General features: G+C 46.4%; 1 protein-coding gene across 49 annotated transcripts in view; it reads left to right on the forward strand.

The window, feature by feature from the left end:
• Plekha5 (pleckstrin homology domain containing, family A member 5) overlaps window positions 1-21,094 on the forward strand; it is a 173,472-nt gene extending 152,378 nt beyond the window's left edge. For 21 of the 49 annotated variants that reach the window (XM_030255082.1, XM_006506863.2, XM_006506866.2 and 18 more), the window contains 11 exons: window positions 1,211-1,322; window positions 3,411-3,460; window positions 4,331-4,519; window positions 5,952-6,072; window positions 7,817-7,932; window positions 10,293-10,484; window positions 13,159-13,299; window positions 13,630-13,739; window positions 15,612-15,748; window positions 17,539-17,641; window positions 20,233-21,094. In XM_030255082.1, the coding sequence (XP_030110942.1) occupies window positions 1,211-1,322; window positions 3,411-3,460; window positions 4,331-4,519; window positions 5,952-6,072; window positions 7,817-7,932; window positions 10,293-10,484; window positions 13,159-13,299; window positions 13,630-13,739; window positions 15,612-15,748; window positions 17,539-17,633 (1,263 nt within the window). In that variant the 3' untranslated portion in view covers window positions 17,634-17,641; window positions 20,233-21,094. The other 28 variants (XM_017321307.1, XM_006506862.2, XM_030255075.1 and 25 more) reach the window with 13 other exon arrangements.
• Window positions 21,095-23,947: the final 2,853 nt, after the last annotated feature.

The raw sequence follows: 23,947 nt of genomic DNA on the forward strand, positions 1-23,947 counted from the left end.
TAGCTGACTGTGAGCATCCACTTCTGTGTTTGCTAGGCCCCGGCATAGTCTCACAAGAGACAGCTACATCTGGGTCCTTTCGATAAAATCTTGCTAGTGTATGCAATGGTGTCAGCGTTTGGAAGCTGATTATGGGGGATTGTTTTTTATGTTTTAGAATTTAGGAAGTAGTGCAGGAGCCCTGATCCTCAGAACATGTCCCATGCCTGTCAGTGAACCATGAAACCACAAGTAATACAGTGCCTTCCCTCCCTGTACAGGAAGGTTGGGAGGAGGTGATGGGGCATAAGTGTCCTCAGCTCTGCTCCTGGGCTGCGCACGCCCACGCCTGCAGCAGCAGCTGTAACTGAGCAGCAGTTACACGGTAGTGACTCTTTCTTAAATCCAGCGCTGCTGCTGTGCGAGAGCCTTGTGCATGCAGGACAAATGACTTCCTGCCACTGATCTGCAGCCCACCGTTGGCTTGGCTGTATGTGAAACCAGAGAAAGTGATCTGTAGCCGAGGTAGCCCATGGAGAACTCCTTGGCTTTCCTTCTCTTCTCCCGAGCTCGGGCCAGCCTCCAGGCCTTCCTGCCGTGATGGACATGCACAGCTTTACTGGTTTTTGTTTGTTTGTTTGTTTGGGGGTTTTTTGGGATTTTTTGTTTTGTTTTTTGAGACAGGGTTTCTCTGTATAGCCCTGGCTGTCCTGGAGCTCACTTTGTAGACCAGGCTGGCCTTGAACTCAGAAATCAGCCTACCTCTGCCTCCTGAGTGCTGGGATTAAAGGTGTGCACTACCACGCCTGGCACAGCTTTACTGTTTGCCTCGTGTGTGTTACGCTAAATACCCTGGGACTTAGCCCTCGGCCGCTCTAATTGTTTATTTATGACTAGTAGAACTTATAAGGTTGACGGTTTTCGTAAGTTGTTATTGAGTTAGTTATTTTCCTGTTGCTGTCATAGAAAACCCTAACAAAAAGCAACTTAGTGGAGAAAGGGTTTCTTCTGGCCCTCTGCCTTGGTTCCATCACGGCAGGAAGGCCTGGAGGCTGGCCAGAGCTCGGGAGGGAGAGAACGAGGACGGGCCCAGCTGTAAAGCATCAACGCTCCCACCCAGTGTGGACTGCCTTTATCAAGGCCCCGCCAGCAGACACCCAGGGTTCAAATGCATGAGTCCACGGGCCTGCCCCACGCAAGCACTACAGTGATCTGTCGTCTTTGCTGATAGAGTGAGTCGGCAGGAATTCAACGGGCACAGATTCAAAAGGAGCTCTGGAGAATTCAAGATGTCATGGAGGGGTTGAGCAAACACAAACAGCAAAGAGGCTCTTCAGAAACAGGTGGGTCAGCTCTGCACAGCGGTGTCTAAATGGAAAGATGGCGTTACATTTGCACCTCAATAGAGTCTATCACCAGAAACCAGCCCTCTGAGCCACTGAATGGTACATAACTTAATAAACCAAAAGCAGCAATTCTGGCAGCCACCGCCACACAAACCCTGACCTGAGTGAGTGAAGCTGAAGGGACTTCAGCGACTCTCCCCTTCTGAGTCTTCCTAGTGTGGGGACAAAAACGGAAGTGATCCTACACCCCTTTTTCTCAATTTGCTCCCCCCACTTTTAAAATTTTTTATTTATTTAATGTGAGTGCTCTGCTGCATATACATCTGCAGGCCAGAAGAGGGCATCAGATCTCATTACAGATGGCTGTGAGCCACCATGTGGTTGCTAGGAATTGAACTCAGGACCTCTGGAAAAGCAACCGGTGCTCTTAACCTCTGAGCCATCTCTCCAGCTCTGCTTCCCGGCTACCTTTTAATAAATCTTTTATTTATATTTTGAAAGTTTCATTCATGTATGTGGCATATCAACATATGTCAACATCACCTTCTTGTCTTTTCTTGGTTCTAACCAATGAGTGCAGTTCCTGCTACCATTACCATGGTAACTGATCTTGTTGGCTTTCCCCGCCCCAAATGTAGTAGTAGCTGCCTAAGAGAGATTAACTGCAGGGACTAACTGTGCTTCATGTCGGTGAATGTGTGCTGTATCTGCAGCTCTCTCTGTTACTGTCTGTGAGTCACTCTGTAACAGGCATCGTTCCACCAGGTCCCACAGTGTAAAGAGTTAGTATGTACTCCATTCTAAAGACTACGGCCAGATTGGTCTCATAAAAGATTACTGTGTATGCCAATAATGCGTGAGGAAACCTGTTTCCACATATCCTTTCTTTTCTTATTATTAAGATTTTTAAAAAAACTTTATGTGTGCTGGTGTTCTGCCTCCATGTTCATCTGTGTGACTTGTGCCTGTGGAGGCCAGAAGGCAGCAGAGCCCCTGGAACTGTTAAAGGCCGTTGTGCGCCTCCAGCTGAGAATCAGTCAGCCATCTTTCCAGCCTGAAATACCATCTTTTAATTTTAGTATTTAGAGCCAGATGTTGGTGGTAGTATAGACCTTAAATCCTTGCACTCTGGAGGCAGAGGCAGGCAGATCCCTGAGTTTGAGGCCAGCCTAGTGTACAATGCAAGTTCCAGGCAGCCAGGGCTACACAGAGAAACCTTGCCCCTCCCCCCCCCCCCCCCGCCCCCAAAAAAGAAAAGAAACGGAAGGCTTCACCACATATGATAGCTAACACCACAGTCCTAGCACTAGGGAGGTTGAGGCCAGGGGGTTGCCTTGTGTCTGAGGCCAGCCTCAGTTACTGGCAGGGAAGATTAACTCCATTTCTGAAAGCAGGCAATGGGTAGGGATAGAGCGGAGAAGACTTCATCTAAAATAAGTAGAACCAGGCTGGCCTGGTGGGACAGCTCAGTGGGTAAGGACATTGGCTGCAATACTGGAGACCTGGGTTTGATCCCTGAGACCCACAAGGTGGAAGGACAGAGCCCACTAGTACAAGCTGTCCTCTGCCTTCTATCTACATGAGCACTTGGCACGTGTGCATGCACATGCTCATAAAATAAAAACATCGAATTTCAATTATTTTTTTAAATTTATTTATTTATTGTGTATAAGTAAACTGTAGCTGTCTTCAGACACACCAGAAGAGGGCATCAGATCTCATTACAGATGGTTGTGAGCCACCATGTAGTTGCTGGGATTTGAACTCAGGACCTCTGGAAGAACAGTCAGTGTTCTTAACCTCTGAGCCATCTCTCCAGGCCAGAGTTTAAATCCTTAAGTAAAGTAAGCTAACTGAAATCATGCTTGCTGTGGATTTAGAAAGTTGTTCTTGTTGATCAGTGGGGCACATGCCTTCAATCCCAGCACTCAGGAGGCAGAGGCAGGGGGATCTCTGTGAGTTCCAGGACAGCCAGGGCAGTTACACAGAGAAAAATCCTGTCTTGAAGAAGAAAACAACCAAAAAAAAGAAAAGAAGAAAGGAAAGTGTTCTTACATAAGCAGTGATGTTTTCTAATTTTCCCAGTAGGTCTGGCAGGATCAAAGCCTTTCTCATCAGTTAAGTACAAGAGCGAGGTAAGTTGGGCTTGGTTTTCTACCTAACTTGAGATATTAACAAGTGAGATAAAAGTAGTTACATCTCCTCTGTTCCAGCCTGCCCGGGTGGCGGTGCCTGTAACCCAGTGCTCGGGAGGCTGAGACACGAGGAAGCAAGTTTGCCTGGGCTGCATAGCAAGACTGTCTCAGGAGAAAAAAAATGTTTTTTAAATAAATATATCTAGGTCATTTTAACCTTAAAATGTGACTTAGTAATCTGGTGTCTTAATGACTTCTAACATGATTTTTTTCTTCCTTAAATGTAAAACTTAGTGGCTACTTTTTAAAGTCTGTTAAAACCGAAACATTATTGTACATTTTGCTTGTAATTTAAATATTTATCATGGCTTCTTATGTTTGATAAAATTTGTAGGGTGGTTGCTAGATAAAGGCTTGGTCGTGCATGCCATAGAGAAATTATAACAACAAAGAGATACTGTCAACCTAACTGAAGAAAATCTCTGCCCTTGAGTTTTATTTAAAGGCCAAAAAAGAAAAATTTTTTTCTCTCAAAGGCATCAAGAATATATAATAAGTTTTTGTTTTTTTTTTTAGCCAGATCTTTTTTCTTGTGGTTTTGCAGTGAAGTACAGTCTATTCACATGGTAACCTGTCTGGGTAGGTGAAGCTACCCCGTACATGTAGGCGAAAGCAGCCCGGCTGGCGTTTGAAGCCCCGTATTGACTATCATGCTAAATTGCTTTGCTTTTTCAATGTAAGACTCTTGGCTTGGCAGTGTCCCTTTAACCATATTAAAGTAACTTTAAGTTAATTTAGCAATGAAAACAGTGTAGAAATGCTTAATCCAATGTGCTTATCTAAATAAGGTGACTATTCTACAATCTTTAGGAAGAGGAAGTAGTCCCACCTCGGCCTCCACTTCCTCGGTCTTATGACTTTACAGAGCAGCCTCCCATAATCCCCCCTCTGCCCAGTGATAGCAGCTCCTTGCTCTGTTATAGCAGGGGCCCCGTGCATCTGCCTGAAGACAAGAAGATTCATCAAGTTCAAGGATATCCAAGAAATGGATCTCACTGTGTAAGTGGCTGGAGTAGCCACAGAGTGATCATGTCTACCTGCTCATTTTTTAAATTAATTTATTTCATACTCTAGCTTAATTTTGCTATAACTCCATTTTTAACTAGTGCTTTTTTGTTTGCATATAACATTACCCTTTGTTTTTCCAATTTACATTTTATCATTCTCATTTTTTAATGTTCTCATAATTTTAATATTTCATTTTCCATAAAGTGGTTACTTTGCACATTTTGCTGAAGCCGTATTTTAAATTTGCTATTCCATAGTGTTAGACACAGGGTATTTAGATCAGAAAATAATGTTTTAGGGAAACAGCAAAATAGATGGGAGCTGGGCGGTCTAGGAAACCATGCAAGGATGCAGGCACTGGCAAGGAGCAGTACCCCTGCGATTGGAAGTGAGGCTTCAGTGAGACATGAAGACGGTTGTTATAAGCAAGTAGGAGGTTGAGGGACCTGGGACTGGGCAGGTGCATTGTGAGGTCAAGGCTAGCCTGAGCTGTAGAGCAAGTCCTTGTTTCCAAGAGAGAATGGAACTTGGATAATGGTGAGGATATTGTATTCTCTGACAGGAATTTAGTTTGGGATGAGCCTTGCTCACCCAGACAATCGTCTAGATGAAAGTTATTGGATTCTATGACTGTTTTTAGACCTTAGTTTAACCATGATAAAATTATGGCTTTGGGCCAGGTATGATGGCACCCATCTGTCATTCCAGCACTCAGAGAGGCAGGTGCAGGAGAGCTATGACTCCAGAGCAACTGAGGCTGAGTAGCCTCAAGCAGGGTCAGGGGGAGAATATCCCAGGGTCAAGAGGTCAAGGCAAGCCTGGGCTATATGAGACCCGCCTCCAAAAGGATAGCTTTGGGTAATAAAGTGCATGCAAGGAGCTAGAGAGGTAGCTCAGGACCCCAGATTCGGTTTCTTTTTCTTCGCAATGCATAACCATCTGTTAAGGCAGTCTCAGGGACTCCAACACCCTCTTATAGCCTCTGTGGGCACCAGGCATACCTGTGGGGTGCACTTAAAAACAGGCAAGCCAAACTCTAATATACATAAAATAAATCTCTAGAGTGCGTACAAGGCCTTTGGATACCTAACACACAGAAAAAAAGTACGTCCCTAGGAATATTCTTAATTTTAAAATAAATTAGTAAATTTTACTAATTAAAAATCTCCCTAAAGAAGAAAAAAAAAACTTTGAATTATTCTTTCTACTTGGTTATCACATGACATGTATTGTGTTATGTCAAAAGTAGCCAGCTGGGGCTTTCAATTTGCATCTTTAAAAGCAAACATTTTTCAGTTGAGCCCAAGACCTTTCGGGTGCTAGACAAGACTTCTATCTAGCACTGAGCCTCCTGCCTGGTCGAGATACAGTGAACAGTGAATGTACAGCTTTTGTTGTTGCAATCACATGTCTTCCATTCAAGGGTCCAGATTATAGACTCTACAAGAGTGAGCCAGAGTTAACCACAGTGGCAGAAGTCGATGAATCTAACGGAGAAGAAAAGTCAGAGCCAGTTTCTGAGACAGAAGCTCCAGTCGTTAAAGGTCAGCATTTTCAGTATTTTTCCTCTTTTTAGGTCTTGGTTTTCAGATATCTTAGTATATATTTTCAACCAGTATGTACATAAATCTGTCATCTCTTATGTGAAATCTTTGAGATCTCTTTGAGTTTCCCAGTTAAAAAATGTTTTGAGCTGGGTAGTGGTGGCGCACACCTTTAATCCCAGCACTTGGGAGACAGAGGCAGGTGGATTTCTGAGTTCGAGGCCAGCCTGGTCTACAGAGTGAGTTCCAGGACAGCCAGGGCTACACAGAGAAACCCTGTCTCAAAAAAAAAAAAAAAAAAAAAAAGTTTTGAGCTTTGAGCTGTATGTGGTGGTGCATACCTTTAATCCCAGCACTTAAGAGGTAGAAGTAGCTGACTCTGGGACTTCAAGGTCAGCCAGAGTGATATAATGAGACCTTGTCTCACCAAAAATAAAAAAAAAAAAAAGAAGAAAGAAAGAGAGAGATAGAAAAAGAAATACTTTGAAACATGTTGACACAAACCTATAAGAGGATTGCTATGAGTTTGTGACCAACTAGGGCTGTGTAGCAAGACTTTGTCTTAAAATAAATAAAGAGGCCAGAGAGTTGACTCAGCAGTTAAAAGCAATTATGAAGGACCTAGGTTCAAGTCTCACAGCCATCTGTAACTCTAGCTCCAGGGCTCTCAAACTCTCTTCTGACCACTGATGGCACTAGGCACACACATGGAGTACCTATATACGTACGTACGTGCGTACATACACACACACATAAAATAAAACCTTTAAAAACCGTGTGGCTTTTGTTTTCTGAGACAGGTTTCTCTGTGCGGCCGTGGCTGTTCGGGAACTCCCTCTGAAGAGTGCTCTGGCCTTGAACTCAGAGGTCTACCTGCCTCTGCCTCTGCCTCTCTGCCTCTGCCTCCTCTGCCTCTCTGCCTCTGCCTCCTCTGCCTCTGCCTAAGTGCTGGGATTAAAAGTGTGCACCCCAACTGCCCAGCTAAAAGATATGTTTTTAAAGAAATTGAAATTAAAAAGTTTGGGCAAAAAGTCACCATAAGGAATGGTGTAATGGCCCAGTGATCGGGAGTGCTTGCTTTTCTTTCGGGGGACCCAGGTTCAGTACCCAGAACCCACATCTACACACAGAGTTACAAATACAATGAAATGATCTTTTTGACATTTTTCAATGTGGTTTTTTTTTTTTAATCTATGCCTCATGTGTATGTACCCTCAGGTCAGGAGAGGGAGGGGGACCCTTAGAGTAGATGTTGTGGTGCCGGACATGGGTACTGACAATAGGACCCCAAGCCTCTGTAACAGCAGGAGAGACTCTTTCTTTCTTTCTTTCTTTCTTTTTTTCTTTTTTTTTTTTTTTTTTTTTTTTTTTTGGTTTTCCGAGACAGGGTTTCTCTGTGTAGCCTTGGCTGTCATGGAACTCACTCTGTAGACCAGGCTGGCCTCGAACTCAGAAATCCGCCTGCTTTTGCCTCCCGAGTGCTGGGATTAAAGGCGTGCGCCACCACGCCCGGCTGGCGGGAGAGACTCTAACTGCTGAGCCTTCTCTCCCATCCCAGTCCCACCAGACCGTGGGCCTGGAAGCCTGTGTGTCAAGTGGCAGGAGAACACTCACTGTTGATGGGTTAGGTCAGTCCCAACTCAGTAGAAATCCATAGTCAGCCAAGACCTCCAGGGTAGCGCTCATCAGGACACCACGCCAGGTCACAAGTGCCCTGTGGAACTTACACTGCTTTAATTTCCAGGTTCCCATTTTCCAGTCGGAGTTCCTCTGAGAACAAAGTCACCCACACCCGAGTCCTCCACGATAGCTTCCTATGTGACCTTGAGGAAGACTAAGAAGATGGTGGAGCTAAGAACGGTATAGATCTCCTCACTGCTGCTCACAGCTTGCTTGCTGTTTGAAGAGTTGGATTAGGAACATCGCCGTCTTTCTATGCTTTTTGTTCAGGACAGCCAAGCACGGTATCTTGGTCAACCCCAGCCTGAGCCTTAGTCCACAGTCAGGTGCACAGTGACACCATGTCTTCTTAACAGGAAAGACAGTTAGATAGTCCAAGGCATGTTGGCACATGCTTGTGACCCTAACTTCTCAGGAGATGGCAGTGTACCCTGGCTTGAGGACAGCCTGGATTACAAAAGACCCTGGCTCAAAATTTACCTCCCAAATAAAAACAATTGTAAGATAAAACTAACAGCTAGAGCCGGGTGTGGTGGCGCACACCTTTAATCCCAGCACTTGGGAGGCAGAGGCAGGTGGATTTCTGAGTTCGAGGCCAGCCTGGTCCACAAAGTGAGTTCCAGGACAGCCAGGGCTACACAGAGAAACCCTGTCTCAAAAAAAAAAAAACTAACAGCTATGTATCACTGTTAATGTAGTGGTCATAGTTCTAAAGTAGTGTTATTAAGAGAGATAGGCTGTTTTTCTCATTAAGATGGGTCTGTTTACACAGATCCTGCCTCAGCCTCCCACATGTTACACACCACTCTACCCCTACCACTGCCAACTCAGACCAAGGAAACCCAGAAACCTATGAATTCTGTCCCACAGATTGTAAAAATGTGTAGGACTTTAAAATCTATGTCATATAAAGTGGGTTACAATTTTTCTTTACTAGTGTGACTAATACTTCTAAGCCTAAGCCCTTCAGTTTATATAAAATGAAATAGACACATGGAAAAACCATGAAAATTAGCCATTTATGACAGTTTACAACTATGAAAATTAACTTTATAGAAAATACTATTTCTGGGGCTGGTGAGATGGCTCAGTGGGTAAGAGCACCCAACTGCTCTTCCAAAGGTCCAGAGTTCAAATCCCAGCAACCACATGGTGGCTCATAACCATCCGTAACAAGATCTGACTCCCTTTTCTGGTGTGTCTGAAGACAGCTACAATGTACTTACATATAATAATAAATAAATCTTAAAAAAAAAAAAAAGAAAATACTATTTCTGAACTTTTATTGCTAATCAAAAAACATCGTAGGGTATTTTCTTGATTAGTCACTTCATAGTATTGTGTGACGAAAAATATTACACTCCTCTAAAATGATAAGCGTTTGTTGTGTAAGCATTTTGCCCCATTTCGTCCCTCCCTCTTTTCTCCTAATCTGAGGGTTATGCCATTTTCTGTGTCAGAGACATGGAATAACTTTATTCAGAGGAGCCATAGCCATTTATTCATTTATGTTTAGTGAGACAGGCATCAATATGTAACCCAGGCTTCCTAGGGTATCACTACAGCAGGTGTGTGTGTGTGTGTGTGTGTGTGTGTGTGTGTGTGTGTGTGTGTGTGTGTGTGTGTGTGTGTGAGAGAGAGAGAGAGAGTGGTGTGTGTGTGTTTGTGTGAGGCTGTCTCAGTGAACTCCAGAAATGTGCCTGTCTCCCGCTACTTCTCTCACGAACGCTCTGGGCCTTTAGATAGGAGCTGCTGCTGCTGACTTTCTCGTGGTGCTGGGGACACAGACCCAGGTCCTCACGCGTGACAGCAGGCGCTTTACTGACCGAGCCAGCTCCCCAGCCCCAGCACTGGCTTTTTAAAGCAGCAGCCAAATTTAATAGGGTAGTTTTATTTTGGTTTGGTTTGGGTTTTGAGACAGTTTCTCTGTGTAGCCTTGGCTATTTTGGAAGCCTATAGACCAGCCTGGACTTGAACTCACAAAGATCCGCCTGGCTATGCTCCCAAGTGATGGGACTAAAGGGGTATTCCGACACCACCCAGCTACAGCAGGGTTTGATAGTATTATTTAATGTAGCTTTGGAGCCCATGGCTCAAGAGAAAGAGAAGCATTCAGAAAGAGAGAACGCGAGCATAGGCTTCTCTTAGCTGCCCTGTGGCCCTTTCAGCCCTCACTCTTATGGTTGGCTGAGTTGATTTTTGTAATGTTGCAGCTGGAGGTCAGGAGGCCAGCGCTCTGCCACAGGCTAGTGCTTCTGATGTGCCCCTATTGGTGTTAAAGACAAAAATTTATTAATTTACCTTATAGCAGTTTTTTATTCATGATATTTTTAGAAATATTGTTTGTTTTTGAGACAATGATCTCATGCTCTCCAGCCTTGCTTTGAACTCTGTATAGCTGAAAATGTTCTTGATCCTCCTCCTCCTGGGTTATTTGGTACCTGGAATCCAACTGGGGCCTAGTGCGTGCTATGCAAGAACCTCACCAAGTGAGGGACTGTGCGTGCCTGCGTGTTCACAGACTTATTTTTAATTTTAAGGAAAGACCAAGAAGTGCCGTGGAGCAGCTGTGTCTGGCTGAGAGTGCTCGACCTAGAATGACTGTGGAAGAGCAGCTAGAGAGGATCAGGAGACACCAGCAGGCCTGCCTGAGGGAGAAGAAGAAGGGGCTGAGTGTCCTCGGTGCTTCCGACCCGTCAGACGTGAGGGACAGTCCACTCAGGCTTACTCAGGTACCCTGACTTAACTGTGATGTCATTGCTCTTCACTGCTCTAGGCACATCTTTCCTCCTTGCTTGTCAAGAAAACTGGCTTACTTAATATGCTGCGAAGAGGCAGCCAGGGTAGTGACAGAAGAGCCACTAGCCATGGGCATTGTCACAGGCTAATTAATACTCTATCTCAGAATTATATCCGAGCCCTTAATACAACCTCACTGAGGTGTTATAGACCTCTGTGAACTCCTACTGTAGCACAAGCAGGCCTTGTGTGGCATTCTCCTGCCATGGTCGGTCCCCATGCAACTGAGGTTACAGACAGTGTCACAAACCGGGCTGAGGTTGAAGGTAGGGCTGATGTGTGTGGGTGTGCACTCCACAGCACCCATGTGGAGAGGACAACCCGTGGCAACTGGTTCTCCCCTGCAGCTGAGCTGTCCCGGGATGGAGCTCAGGCTGTCAGGCTTGGCAGTAAGCAGCGCCCTTATCCACTGAGCCGTCTCTGACCAGTTTCTCTTTCATCCTTGCTGTTTGCAACGAGACCAGGCTGGTCTGGCAGTTCCCCTCCCTTTACCTCCAGTATTGGATTGCAGGCATAAGCCACCACACCCAGCTCTTTATGTTTTACTTTATTTTTAGTCAGGGTGGGAGGGGTAACACAGGTCTCTCCACTTCCACACGTAGCAGAAAAGAGCCTTGAGCTCCTGATCTCCTGCCTCCACTTCAAAATGACAGCATCCCCTCTTCTCTCCCTCTCTCCCCCCTTTCTCTGTTTGTTTTGTTGTGTTTTTTTCTTTTCACTTTTCAGGACCAGGTTTCTCTGTATAGCCCTGGCTATCCTGGACTTAATTTGTAGACTAGGCTGGCCTCAAACTCACAGTATCCTCCTGCTTCTGCCTCCCAGGTGCTGGGGTTAAAGGTGTGCACTACTATGCCCCAGCCCCCCCCCCCCCCAAAGTTTATCTTAAGACAGAGTCTCACTAATTGTCCATGCTGCCTTGAATTGATCTTGTAGCCAGGCAGTCCTGAATTAGCCTGCAGAGGGCCTGGGCCCCAAAGAGGCCCCATCATTGACTGCCTCAGCTGAGTTATTACATAGGCATAGACTTATATGTTTGGTAGGTTTTAATAGATCTACCATAGAGATAGCAGCTTCATATGATTTGATTATTATAATAGTAAGCTATGGTGGCTTATTAAAATGAAACTAACCCTGTGCTCCAGAGAGGAGAGCCAACACAACTGTTGGATGCCCTTGTACCACCTTCGGCTTAGCCATCTCCGCTGTGAGCTCCTGATGCAACATGACCTGTTTATACAGAGAGCCATGTAAGTGTATCAACACATGAGCTGCCATGCAGGATGAGCCCTATCCTTGCTTACTTGTTACTGTGACAAACACCAGACCTGAGAGCGACTTAGGGGAGAAAAGGGATGCTTTTCTTGCAGGTCTGTCATCAAGAGGAGCCAAGAGATGGCACTACCCACAGTAGGCTTAGCAAATTAGAAAATGATCCACAGAGCAGTCTGACAGAGGCAGTCCCCCATGTGAGACGCCTCCAGAAAGTTCTCCATTAGGCTATGTCAGCTCCATTAGGCTGTGAGAGCTGGCATTAACATGGGAGGCATATGCTATGGGGTGGCATGTGCAAGGTCCTGTGTCTAATTCTCAGCACTACCAAACTGTCTGTCTTACCCTGTGCATGACTTAACACGGCCTTTTGTACGGAGAAAGATGTCTCTAAGTCTGCTGCCTTGCTCTTCTCAACCTCGGCAGCCATTTCTTCCACTTGTTCACTGCACACACTCCCCAGAGGTAACGCATGCCATAAATGCATCAGCTGCAAGGGCTTCCCGGCCCTGGCCCCACCTCTTCTGCCATCCAAGAAGAGCAGGCCTTGCTCTGACTGTTGAACTATGGCATATTTTACAAATTGCAGAATGGGTGAGGGAAGGAGAAAAGTATATTTTCCCTTCATTTATCCCTTTTTTATAGAAATCTTCCCTGTACGTAAAAGTCTGGTTTTGTTTTCCACATTAATGCCTACTGTCTGTAAAACTGTGCACACACGTGCACAGTGCCAGGCTAAGGATGCTCAGGAGGCAGAGGGAAAGCTGGGTGTGGCAGCTCAAGCATGTAATTCCAGCACAGGGGCCTGGGCTGCCTAATGAGATACTGTCTAAACCAGCAATGCTGTAGAAATGGCTCGGAGGTTAAGCGTGCAGGCTGCTCTTCAAGAGGACCCAGGTTCTGTTCCCAGCACCCACACGGCAGTTGAGTTCCAGGAGAGCTGACTCTTCTGGCTCCACAGTACCCATATGCACAGTACCCATATGCACAGTACCCATATACACAGTACCCATATACACAGTACCCATATACACAGACAGCCATACTTACACGCATAGCCAAACCAAAGTGCTGTAAGGCCAGGCAGCACAGTACAGACCTAGAACCACAACGTTCGAGAGCCGTGGGCAGAGGATTTCCATACCAGCCTAGGCTACATTACAAGACCCATCTGTAACCCTGCCAACTCATAAAGCCCAGAAAAGAGACGCACTACAGATTCATGTCCAGCCTGAGCTACCTAGTGAGTTCTGGGCCAGTCTGGAATGATACCCTGACTCAAAACAATAACAGAAAATGTAAGTACATAAATAAAAATGCTCTCTGTGTTTTGAGCAGACTCTAAGGAGGGATGATAACGTTAAGGAGCTAGACACCGTCCACAGAGAAAATGATGTAAAGCCAGACTACGAGACTCCAGCAGCACAGTGTGCTCACCTAGAAGACGCTGAACCCCAGAATGCAGACATCGGCAGAAAGGTAAAAGTTCAGATAGGGAAGGGTGGTGGGAGGCTGGGAAGATGAGAGTGAGGGGATTAAGGTGTGCTTTTAGTCAGAGAGCTCTAAGACTCAATCATAGATATGTTTGCCACATAAAAATACCACCCAATAGCTATGTCTGTAATGTGGATTATCTCTCATATAGATGGCCTTTTGCATTTTAGTAGTAAACAATATTAATTTTTAATATACTTAAATCTAGATTTATCTACAAGTATTTGGGGATATAATCTTTAATGTGATCATTTCTGGTTTACTAATATTAAATATACTAGGAATATATTGAAAAGCACTTTTTCTTATTTGTAGCTAAAAAGATCTGAAATGCTTTACACACCTGAACCAAATGGAATGGCTTCTGAGGAAGTGACGGAGAAGGAAAGACAGAAAGAGCAGGTGCATGCCGATGGGTCATGCAGGTAAGAGCCACAGGAAACGGGCTCAGCACTCCAGAAAGCAGGGGCTCCTTGTATGATTTATTTACTTTTTTTATTAGGTATTTTCCTCGTTTACATTTCCAATGCTATCCCAAAAGTCCCCCATACCCACCCCCCCCCCAATCCCCTACCCACCCACTCCCCCGTTTTGGCCCTGGCGTTCCCCTGTACTGAGGCATATAAAGTTTGCAAGACCAATGGGCCTCTCTTTGCAGTGATGGCCGACTAGGTCATCTTTTGATATATATGCAGCTAGAGTCAAGAGCTCCGGGGTACTGGTTAGTTCATAATGTTGTTCCACCTATAGGGTTGCAGATCCCTTTAGCTCCTTGGGTACTTTCTCTAGCTCCTCCATTGGGGGCCCTGTGATCCATCCAATAGCTGACTGTGAGCATCCACTTCTGTGTTTGCTGGGCCCCGGAATAGTCTGATTTATTTACTTTTATGTGTCTATTTTGCCTGCATGTATATATGTACACCATATATGTGCAGTGCCTGCCGAGGCCAGAACTAGATTTAACACACAGTTGTGAGCTGCCATATGGACAGAACCCGTGTTCTCTCCAGTAGCAGCCAGTGCTCTAAACTGCTGAGCCAGCCCTCCAGCCCAGCTGTGTGACTCTTTAAACTTGGTGAACTATGCTGCGTGCAGTAGGGATCAGGAGGCAGAGGTAGGCAGGTCTCTGAGTTTGAAGCCAGATGGACTCTAGAGAAAGTTCCGGGATAGCCAGGGCTACGTAGAGAGACCTTGTCTCAGAAAACCAAACTCGCCGGGCGTGGTGGCGCACGCCTTTAATCCCAGCACTCAGGAGGCAGAGGCAGGCAGATTTCTGAGTTCGAGGCCAGCCTGGTCTACAAAGTGAGTTCCAGGACAGGCAGGGCTATACAGAGAAACCCTGTCTCGAAAAACAAAAACAAAAACAAAACAAACAAACAAAAAACAAAGCAAGTGTTTGAATGAGAACTGGAATGAGTTCAGGGCTTGCTGTACAGACATGAGGTAATAAACAAGCTACGACAGCAGAGCACACCTGGACCTGACACTGTGGGAAACTCAGGAGCTCTTGGACCAGCCAGTGTCACCAAGTCCAAGAAGACTATCCTGGCTAGGGGCTGGATAGAGCTCAGCAGTTAAGAGCACCAGGCTGCTCTTCTGGGTTGGGTTCCCAAAATGCACATGGCAGCTCATTGCTGTTTCTAACTCCACTTCCAGAGAATCTGATGCTCTCTTCTGGCCACTGAGGCTACTGTGCATGCATATGGTATGCAGGCATACAAGCAGACAAAACACCCGTATACATAGAATGAAAAGATGTTGCTTTAGGGAGTCAGGGGTTCAGGTGAGGTTTAGCTGAAACAAGTGGCTGCCGCTGAGGAGGCAGCTCTCATACATCATTAGCTCAGTCTTTCTGGTCTGCATTTTATAAAAAAGAAAATAACGTCATTTATGAGATGAATATGAAGTTATTAAGTAGGTAGCAGCATCTTTTCTGTATGAGGGTGTGTGTGTGTGTATGTGTGTGTGTGTGTGTATGTGTGTGTGTGTGTGTGTGTGTGTGTGTGCTGAGGGTTCCATGTAGGCCAGGCTGGCTGAGCATCCCTGTGAACTTGTGATCATCCTGCCTCAGGCTTCGGCCCAGGGACTGCAGGAGTGGACCCCACAGCAAGCTTCTGTGTAGTATGAGTCTCCATTAGAAAGTTAGAAAGAGGCCAAGTGTGGTGCTCAACAGGCATGGCCTTGTTCGGAAAGCTGAGTCACAGCAGCCAAGGCTGTGTAACCAGACCCCAGATCAGAAGTTCGAAGAAGCTGGCTGGCGTCCTGCAAGTTTTAACATGCCAGTCTGTCCCCATCAGCCCTCAGGAAGAGACGGCCATGACAGAGCATCAGATGGAAGGCCCCCCTGAGGAAGCAGAGAGTCTTCATGAGGAGGAAGAAACTCTTGCTTCCTGTGAGCCAGCTCCTGAGATTCCTAGGGAGAATCAAACCACAGGTACGTGCATGCTGCAAGCTTAATACTTCCCTTAGTGGGTGCTAAGGGGAGCTCTTGATTTTGCTTCTACAAGGAAAGTCTACCAAGGGACTCACTTCCTTGTGTAGTCTCTGCCTTTGTACCTGAGCCTCAGGTGTGTCCCTGGACTATAGAGGAAGCAGCTGCCCCTGCTCCAACACCGTGGCCTGGGGCTCAGAGAAGGAGTTTTCTTTTGTCTTTTTTTTTCTTTTTTTTTTTTTTAGATTTATTATTATATTTAAGTACACTGTAGCTATCTTCAGACACACCAGAAGAGGGCATCAGATCCCGTTACAGATGGTTGTGAGCCACCATGTGGTTGCTGGGATTTGAACTCAGGACCTTTGGAAGAGCAGTTGGTGCTCTTAACCCCTGAGCCATCTCTCCAGCCCTCGTTTTATTTTTCAACCATGACACAGTGTTTCTCTAGAGGAGCCAAGCATGGAGACTCTCGCAGTTCCTGTACTCAAGGAGGCTGAGGCGGTTGAAGCCCATCCTGTGCTGACCGAACATGGCCTTGTCTCAGAAGTCATTAGGGCTGGAGAGACGGCTCAAGGCTCAAGTTACATACTGCTTTTACAGTTGGTTTCCTCGTGCACTGCCTTGAGAGCCTGAGATGACTTGTGCCCACCTCCACACAGACAGACATTTCTTGTTGATGCTGAGAGAGGCTTTTTCTGTGTAACAGCTCCAGCTGTCTGGAACCCACCGGCGCACACCTCTGCACACATGCATTTGCTGTTGGTTTCTCTAGGTAACAGCCCTAGCTGCCCTAGAATTTGCTTTGTAGACCAGGCTGGTCTCAAACTCACCAAGTTCCTCCTGCCTTTGCCTTGAGAGTGCTGGGATTAAAAGTGTGTGCCACCATGCCCTGCTACATAATTTAAAATAAGATCTTTTTTAAACGATTTCTTCCTACATGGAAATCCTACAGGCCAGGATCGTTAGAAAGCACACCTGATACTTTGGGAGCTGTGGAATTGTGTTTGCTCTGGCAGGTACCCTAGTGCACACTGAGACCTCAGTATGGGAGTCCCACGATGTCCACGGCACATTAGCAAGCAAGTGGTTGTGCTGGTCTGTCTTTCTCTCTCGGGTATAAGGGTGGGGTGGACCTTGGCCTTCTGTTCTTCACTCCTAGCCCTGCCTCCCAAGCCCCGGGCCTCTTACACATTTGCCTCCTGTACTCTGTAAGCAAAACCATTTCAGTCCTCTAAACTCGATGTCACGCTGGCCTGATACCAAAGAGTAGCACAGGGATTCCCGCTCTGGAACCATTAGAGCCACTCTGGGTTGGTGTGCTGTGGTGCTAAGCCTGTAACACTGACACCTCCATGGTGTGAACTAGAAAAGATACAACAGTACTTTCTGACAAATACCTGGGAACTGACTTTAAAGCAAGAAAAGGAAGGCTAGGCCAGATGGTACAAGCCCCGTTTTAACTGTTCTTTCTTTTCCTTTTTCCTTTTTTCCACTTTGGGTTTTTTCGAGACAAGGTGGTTCTGGAATTCACTTTGTAGACCAGACTGGCCCCAAACTAGAGACCTGCCTCTGCTTCCCTCCCTAGTGCTAGAATCAGGACTGTGCCACCATGCCCAGCCTTAGTTGGATTTGTAAGATGTCTTCTGACCTCTACAAACATACACACATTTGTGCACACACACACACACACACACAATATCAACTATCTTTGTTACGACAAACGACATTGATGTATGTGTATGTGTGTGCGTGTGTATATACTTATCTTCTGTTTTCTTGGTGTGTTTTAGTGAGAAGTCTGTCCCCGTCTCCTGACTCCTCCACGGCAGCAGATCCGCCCACTCCTCCACAGCTCAGGGAAGGATCGCATTTCATGTGTGTGTAGTCGCAGAAGTACGTCTTCTCTTCCCTTTGGTACTTTGTGTTAGGAGTATGTTACTTGGATTCTATCCATTTGTTGGAACAGCAATACAAGCAAATTAACCCTGGACTATGTCCCACCAGAGCACCTGGCCATGTATGTGAAGTCCAGGCCGTAGTTCAGGTTTCTCATATTGCCCTGGCAGGGAGTGGGTCTCTGGTGGCATTTTCTCTCAGTCTGTCATAGCATCATCCACACGTGCAGCAGAATCTGCAGTGAGCGGCCTGTGCCAGCCCTCCTGGCAGCGCTGCAGCTGTGCCCTGGAGACATCCTGCCCACACTCAGGCTGAGGAGCCAGGGCTGCCCTTTGGACAAAGCCATGATTATGATGTAGTCTGGGGCGGAGGCTTGACATTTCGAAACCGTTGGGTTGGAGCCAGGATAGAGCGAGCTGAGGGTGACTTCCTTCATTGCTTCTTTGGGGCTTTTTTATTATTATTACTGTTCCCAATAGTAATGTGTGTACTGTATATCTAATGTGTATGTGTGATGGATATGCCACATGAGTGTGCCATGACAAGAGTGTGAAGGCCAAAGGACAGCTTTGTGGATCCAGTTCTGTCCTGCCCCTATGTCCATTCTGAGGTTTGAACTTGAGTTATCAGTGAGGGCATAGGCACTGCTAAACTGTCTCACTGTCCCTCACACACACCAGACTCCACACTGTGTGCACAGAACCTCCCTTACTCAGAAATTTGTGCTTACAAGTAAATCGTTTTCCTGGAAAATGGGAGTGAGAATCTATACGCCGTTTCTATATGTTTTCTCAGCATCCACTGCCTCTTACAATGCTGGGAGCTTTTGAGTTCCTATAAACTCCAGAGTAGCCCTGGAGTAACAGCAGCATGAGCTGTCAGGCAGGCAGTCTTCAGGTGTCCCCAGCCGGCCGCACAGCGGCCTCTCACCTGGGCTCTGCCTTCACCCTGTCTTGGCCTTTGTAGTAGCTCTGCGCTTTGACTCGAAGCTCCTGTGGTTGTGGGTTGGCTTCCGTGCTGGGTTGAGGAGCTTCGCTAGAGTTAGGAATGACCAGTTGTGCCACCACGCCCAGCCTCATATGTTTTTTTAAAAAAGTTATTTTTGTGCCTTTAAAAAATGACTTAATTGATAATAGATCATGCAGGGCAGGGCGCCTTCTTTCTGGGTCAGGTTCACTGCTCCCTGCTTTCAGTAGCAGAGGGTGTCTGTTATCCAGAGCAGGCCAGTACAATAAACAGAAAATGGAAAAAAAAAAAAAAGGAATGACCAGTTGTCATAGGTGTACCTGTGGCTTGCCTTTTTCACTAGCAGAACTTTAGTTGTGTAAAAGTGACTCTGGTGACAGAATGACACTAGACAGGAAACATAAACAGGCTTGTGGCCTGACAGGTGTCCTCTCCTTCTATTAGGGAACAATGTGCAGTGAGAATATTCACGGGCCAGGCATCGTGGCCTTTGGGTTTAATCCCAGCTCCTGAGAGAGAGGCAGGCACACACGAGTGGGTTTAATCCCAGCTCCTGAGAGAGAGGCAGGCACACACGAGTGGGTTTCCGTGAGTTTGAGGACAGCCTGGTATTTACATAGTGAGCTCCAGGGGCCAAAGCTGCATGGTGAGACCCAGTCTCAAAACACAAAACTGCACAGGAGCTGGGCATGTAGCTCAGTTGGTATAGACATACCTAGTACACATGAAGTTCTGCATTCAGTTCCTAGCACCACAAAGAATCAGGCATAGTGGTGCACACTAGCAATCCCAGCACTTGGGAGGAAGAAGCAGGAGAATTCAAAATTCCCGGCCAGCCTGAGCTTCATGAGGCTCCACGTCAAAACAGAAAGGCGTTCTCAAGAATTTATGGTACAGCCAGGTGGTGGTGGCGCACGCCTTTAATCCCAGCACTCAGCACTCGGGAGGCAGAGGCAGGCGGATTTCTGAGTTCGAGGCCAGCCTGGTCTACAAAGTGAGTTCCAGGACAGCCAGGGCTATACAGAGAAACCCTGTCTTCAAAAAAAAAAAAAAAAGAATTTACGGTACAGTAACTGCCCTTGGATGCGATGTGCCAGCTTGTTACTGGACTGTGACTAACCTTTACTCCAGCTCCAGTGGCAATGGGTGTGAGTTACAGCCAGGCACAGAAATCACTGTGAAATACTTCTCATCTCCTGTTGTTGACCACCGCACACAGCTAACCTGTGGCACAGGCACTGTTGCTACTTAACACCTTGCCAATCACTCTGCATGTCACCATTCTCTGACCCTGTGGTTTTGGCAGGATGTAGGGGTCCTCACAAGTGCTGCTGTAGATACAGCTCAGTACATTGCTGTGTGTGATAGAGAGGTCAGGCAGAGCTAGCCTGCTTCGCTCATCTGCTGCAGCCAATGGAGACATTTCTGAACTGCTGTGGGATTGACTGCATCCTCGGTTGTTGCTTCAGTAAGGAAGTGAAGAAAGTGCCTGTCCGTATGTTCTGGGTTAGGGTTTTCCAGGCCATGCCTGTCACCTGCTGTTCTGCCTCAGTCACTTTGGGACGTAGCAGTCATGTGCTTTGCAGATGTCAGAAGTAATCTCCCGTCCTCGTGTTTTTCAGCTGCACTGGCGTCTGTTGAGAGCTCACAGAGCTGAAGCTGTGGACCTCAGTGGTGTAAGAAGATGTACAATATACCTTAACTCTATGAAATTCATAGTTCGGATGCTGCTGACCACAGAGCATCATTTTATCACCTTTGGAAAATGTTTATTCCAAACTAGCTTTAATGGCCCGTACGTGCACTCCGTAGTGTCAAGGTCACCGTCCTCCGCAGTCCGCCCACCCGCCCGCTTGCTGCTATTTGAGTTCAGAGCGTATCAGTCAGGTGCTTTCTCCCTCATGCTCCATCAGAGCTTGCTTGGTTGCAGTTCCCAGGTCTGGATGCTTAAGTCTCAGTGAACTTGGGTCTCTTGCTTTTCAGTGAGGCTATGCTTTCCTTCGAAGCTTGTTTGCTTCCCTCCTTTTTTCTTCCCATTTTGGCTTCTGCAGTACTTCATTTGACACTTGATTTGTAAAAATTTTATATAAATATATTTAAAATGTGCCATTTTCTCACTGCTCAGTGAAGTCTGTCCTGTTTTCTGCTCTAACCCCTCCTCAGTGAGACTGCACCATCAGCAGTCCCTGCCTCGCTCCGTCTGCTTCCACACAAATGCTGTTGCTTAGCTTTCCTTTCAAAAGCCAAACAATTACAAGCGTAGGTATTTTGAAGTACTGGACATTTATGTCATTGGGATAGATGTGTACAGCAATAAGCAGGCTTTTAGATCCAGTACTTGGTTTGTGTACAGATGTAATTATGTTCATTGTGTGGAAGTTACACAGTGAACACATGTAATAAGGCTGCTTACTAGAGTTTAATGCAAATGTTCATAGCTCATTTCTTTTTTTATCATGTTAAATAAATGTTGATGTTCTTAAATCACTGGTGTTAGAATCTTTTTCCTTTTCTATCTATCTATCTATCTATCTATCTATCTATCTATCTATCTATCTATCTATCTATTGCTCTCCAGGGTTTCAGGATTTCACCATGTTGCTCTGGCTGGCCTGGAACTTGCTATGTAGACTGGCTTTGAGAGACTGCCTGGCTCTGCTCCCCAAGTATTGGAGGTAGAGGCACCACCATGTCTTTTCATGCAAAAGTAGAGACTCTGAGACCAGGAGTGTAGCTGAGAGGTAGAGCATTTCCTCAGCATGTGGGAGCCCTATGTTCAACTTCAACAGCAGAAAAAAGAAAATGGGGGAAAAATCAAGAGACCCACATGACCTCTAAAAGAAAAAGTGGTGTGTCAACCTGCCTCCCTGGGCAACATCATTCAAAGGCCTGGTGCATCCAGCCCTCCCATGACAGAGTAGAGGAATCTGAGGGCACACAGGAAAATGGTGCCAACCATGGTTCATAGCCACTTCATGCCACGGTGTAGACCACCATATCATTCTTCCAACTTGTCATAAATTGCAGCTTAACATCAATGTTTTGAGAAGTCCCCTACCTTGTTTCCATGTCTCCAAGCTTCAGTGTCAGTGTGCTTAGAGAATGTGGGGGAAGGGCAGACAGGGCTGTGTCTGCCATGGGGAACAGTTTCTCACGAGCGGGCCCCGGAGATGGTTTCTTTCGGATGCATTCTTTGCAGATGTTCACGCTCTTCAGAATCAATTACGTTCTCTTCCCCTCTAACCTTTTGTTCATGCTGTACATTGTTCAGAGCACAAGGAAATGGGATGCTTTTTGGATTCCCGTGTAGAATAGCCCCGACCAAGTTGGCACTAGTCACGTCTGTCCCCACCCCATGACACACTAAAAAGGATTTAGATTTAATTGAAAATGCAGGTGTATAAAATGCATGCACTGCAAAAGGAAACAAAGGAAAATGCACTCTGCTAGAGTCTGTAGGTCAGTGAAAACAGGTCAGCACAGCATTGCCAGCCCCCACCTCTGTAAATGCGCCACCTTAATTCAGCCGTATCAAAGAAAAGCCTCACGCTCTGCCCCTCTCACGGTACACGGTGACTTTATCATCATAAGAGGTGACCTCTGTCTTTCTCCAAGAGTCTTTGGGCTTCTCTGTGGGTTTGGGGTTGGGGGGGGGAGGGTCTCTTTCTTTTTAAGGATTTGCTTCTTAAGTGTGTATTTGTGCACATGAGTTCAGGATCTCACTGAGGCTAGAGATAGCAGGTACCACTGGAGCTGGAATTACAGGCCATTGTGAGCGATTCTTAATCCCACCAGGCAAGAATAAGACCACTAGTACAATATCGAGCCACATTTGAAGCAACCTTTCATTAAATACTGGCTAGGATAATGGGCTCTGGCCAGGTGTATTCCGAAGTTCCCAGAAAGTGGCCATGAGCTACATTGACCAACTGCTTATAAAGGCTAACTCATAAAATGATGCGCTTCCCGCCTTAGTCTAATGCTAGGTGGGGTGTGGGGCGAGCAGACGTTATGACCTACTTTCGGCCTGGGTACCTCTGGCCTACATGTGATCAAGCACGTCTGGTACAGCTGAGTCAACCAAACTTGCTTAGGGAAATGAAAACCTGTGGCTTGTTATCTTATTGAAAGCATCAGCCTCCAGCAGCTCCGGGCAAGGGCTTACAGCTTAGAAGCACTTTTGGTTTCATAGATCTCTTAGGCACGGTGATTAAAAACTTAAAACATAACTTACATTACCTGATATGGGTGCTGGTAACCAAACTTGGGCCCTCCAGAAGAGCAGTGTACACCCTTAATTCCTGACATCTCTCCAGACCCTGTTTATTTCACCTCACGAGTATGTTGTATACTTTCTTCTTTTGTCAGTTTTGAAGTTTTAACTGTAAAGTAGTTTACATTGAAAAGTCAACCTGAAACTTGAAAAGGCTGAGAGCAATACAGCTGGCAGGACTTAATCCTGTGCCATGGGATTCAGCCTGTGGCAGGTCTCCTGAGCAAAAGATAGGACAGGACCAGTGCCCCGTGTGCACCATTTAAGCATTCCCTGGTCTCTCTGAGTATAGTCTAACAAGTTTTTTGACATGTCCCTCAAGCATCAAGGTCACTCCTACCCCAGCAAAGCTACACCTACCCCAACAAGGTCTCGTCTCCTAAAAGTGCCACGCTCCCTATGGGCCTCCGGGCCGTTTTCATTTGAACCTCCGCACAGAGGTATCTGGAGCTATGGGGAGAGCTTGTGTGGAACCTTTAGGTATAGTGTGAAGTTCAGTGAGAAAAACATTTAAAAGACAGGGTAAAAACATAGGTGTGGGCATGAGGAGGATGGATGGATCAAAGGGAGGAGCCAGAGTGGAAGGGAACTTAGAAGGATTTGTTCTCTGCTCCCTTTGCTGGGAGGCCGCGTTTCAAACCAGTTAGGACTGGTTCGTGCAGATGCAGCACCGTTCGCATAGGAGGCCTCTTTAATCTTGGAACACTGGAGCAGTCAAGGAGGCCAGCTGGTCCTGAAGGACATTAAGTTGATCTGAGCTGGTGAGACAGAGGCTCACTGATGCACAGGGGGCCTCAGTCCAGCCACATTTGTTGTGAGTCCCAAAAAACCATGGAGAGAGTGGCAAGGAGAGGGACGCACTGGATGGTTTGTCCCCTCTCAGAGGGCCACCGAACCACCCTTAGGGATCTGGGGGTGTGAGGCTCTTGGGAACTGCTTCGAGACCGACAGTCGACTGATGGTCGATGAGGGGAGCGGTCATTAGAGTGCCTCAGAAGAGGGTCCGTCCAAAGGGTCATAGTTAGACTTAACCATTGACAGAGAGCCAGGATGTAAGTCAGGAG

Source organism: Mus musculus, chromosome 6 (genome assembly GCF_000001635.26).
Source record: "Mus musculus strain C57BL/6J chromosome 6, GRCm38.p6 C57BL/6J".
NCBI classification, from domain to species: Eukaryota; Metazoa; Chordata; class Mammalia; order Rodentia; family Muridae; genus Mus; species Mus musculus.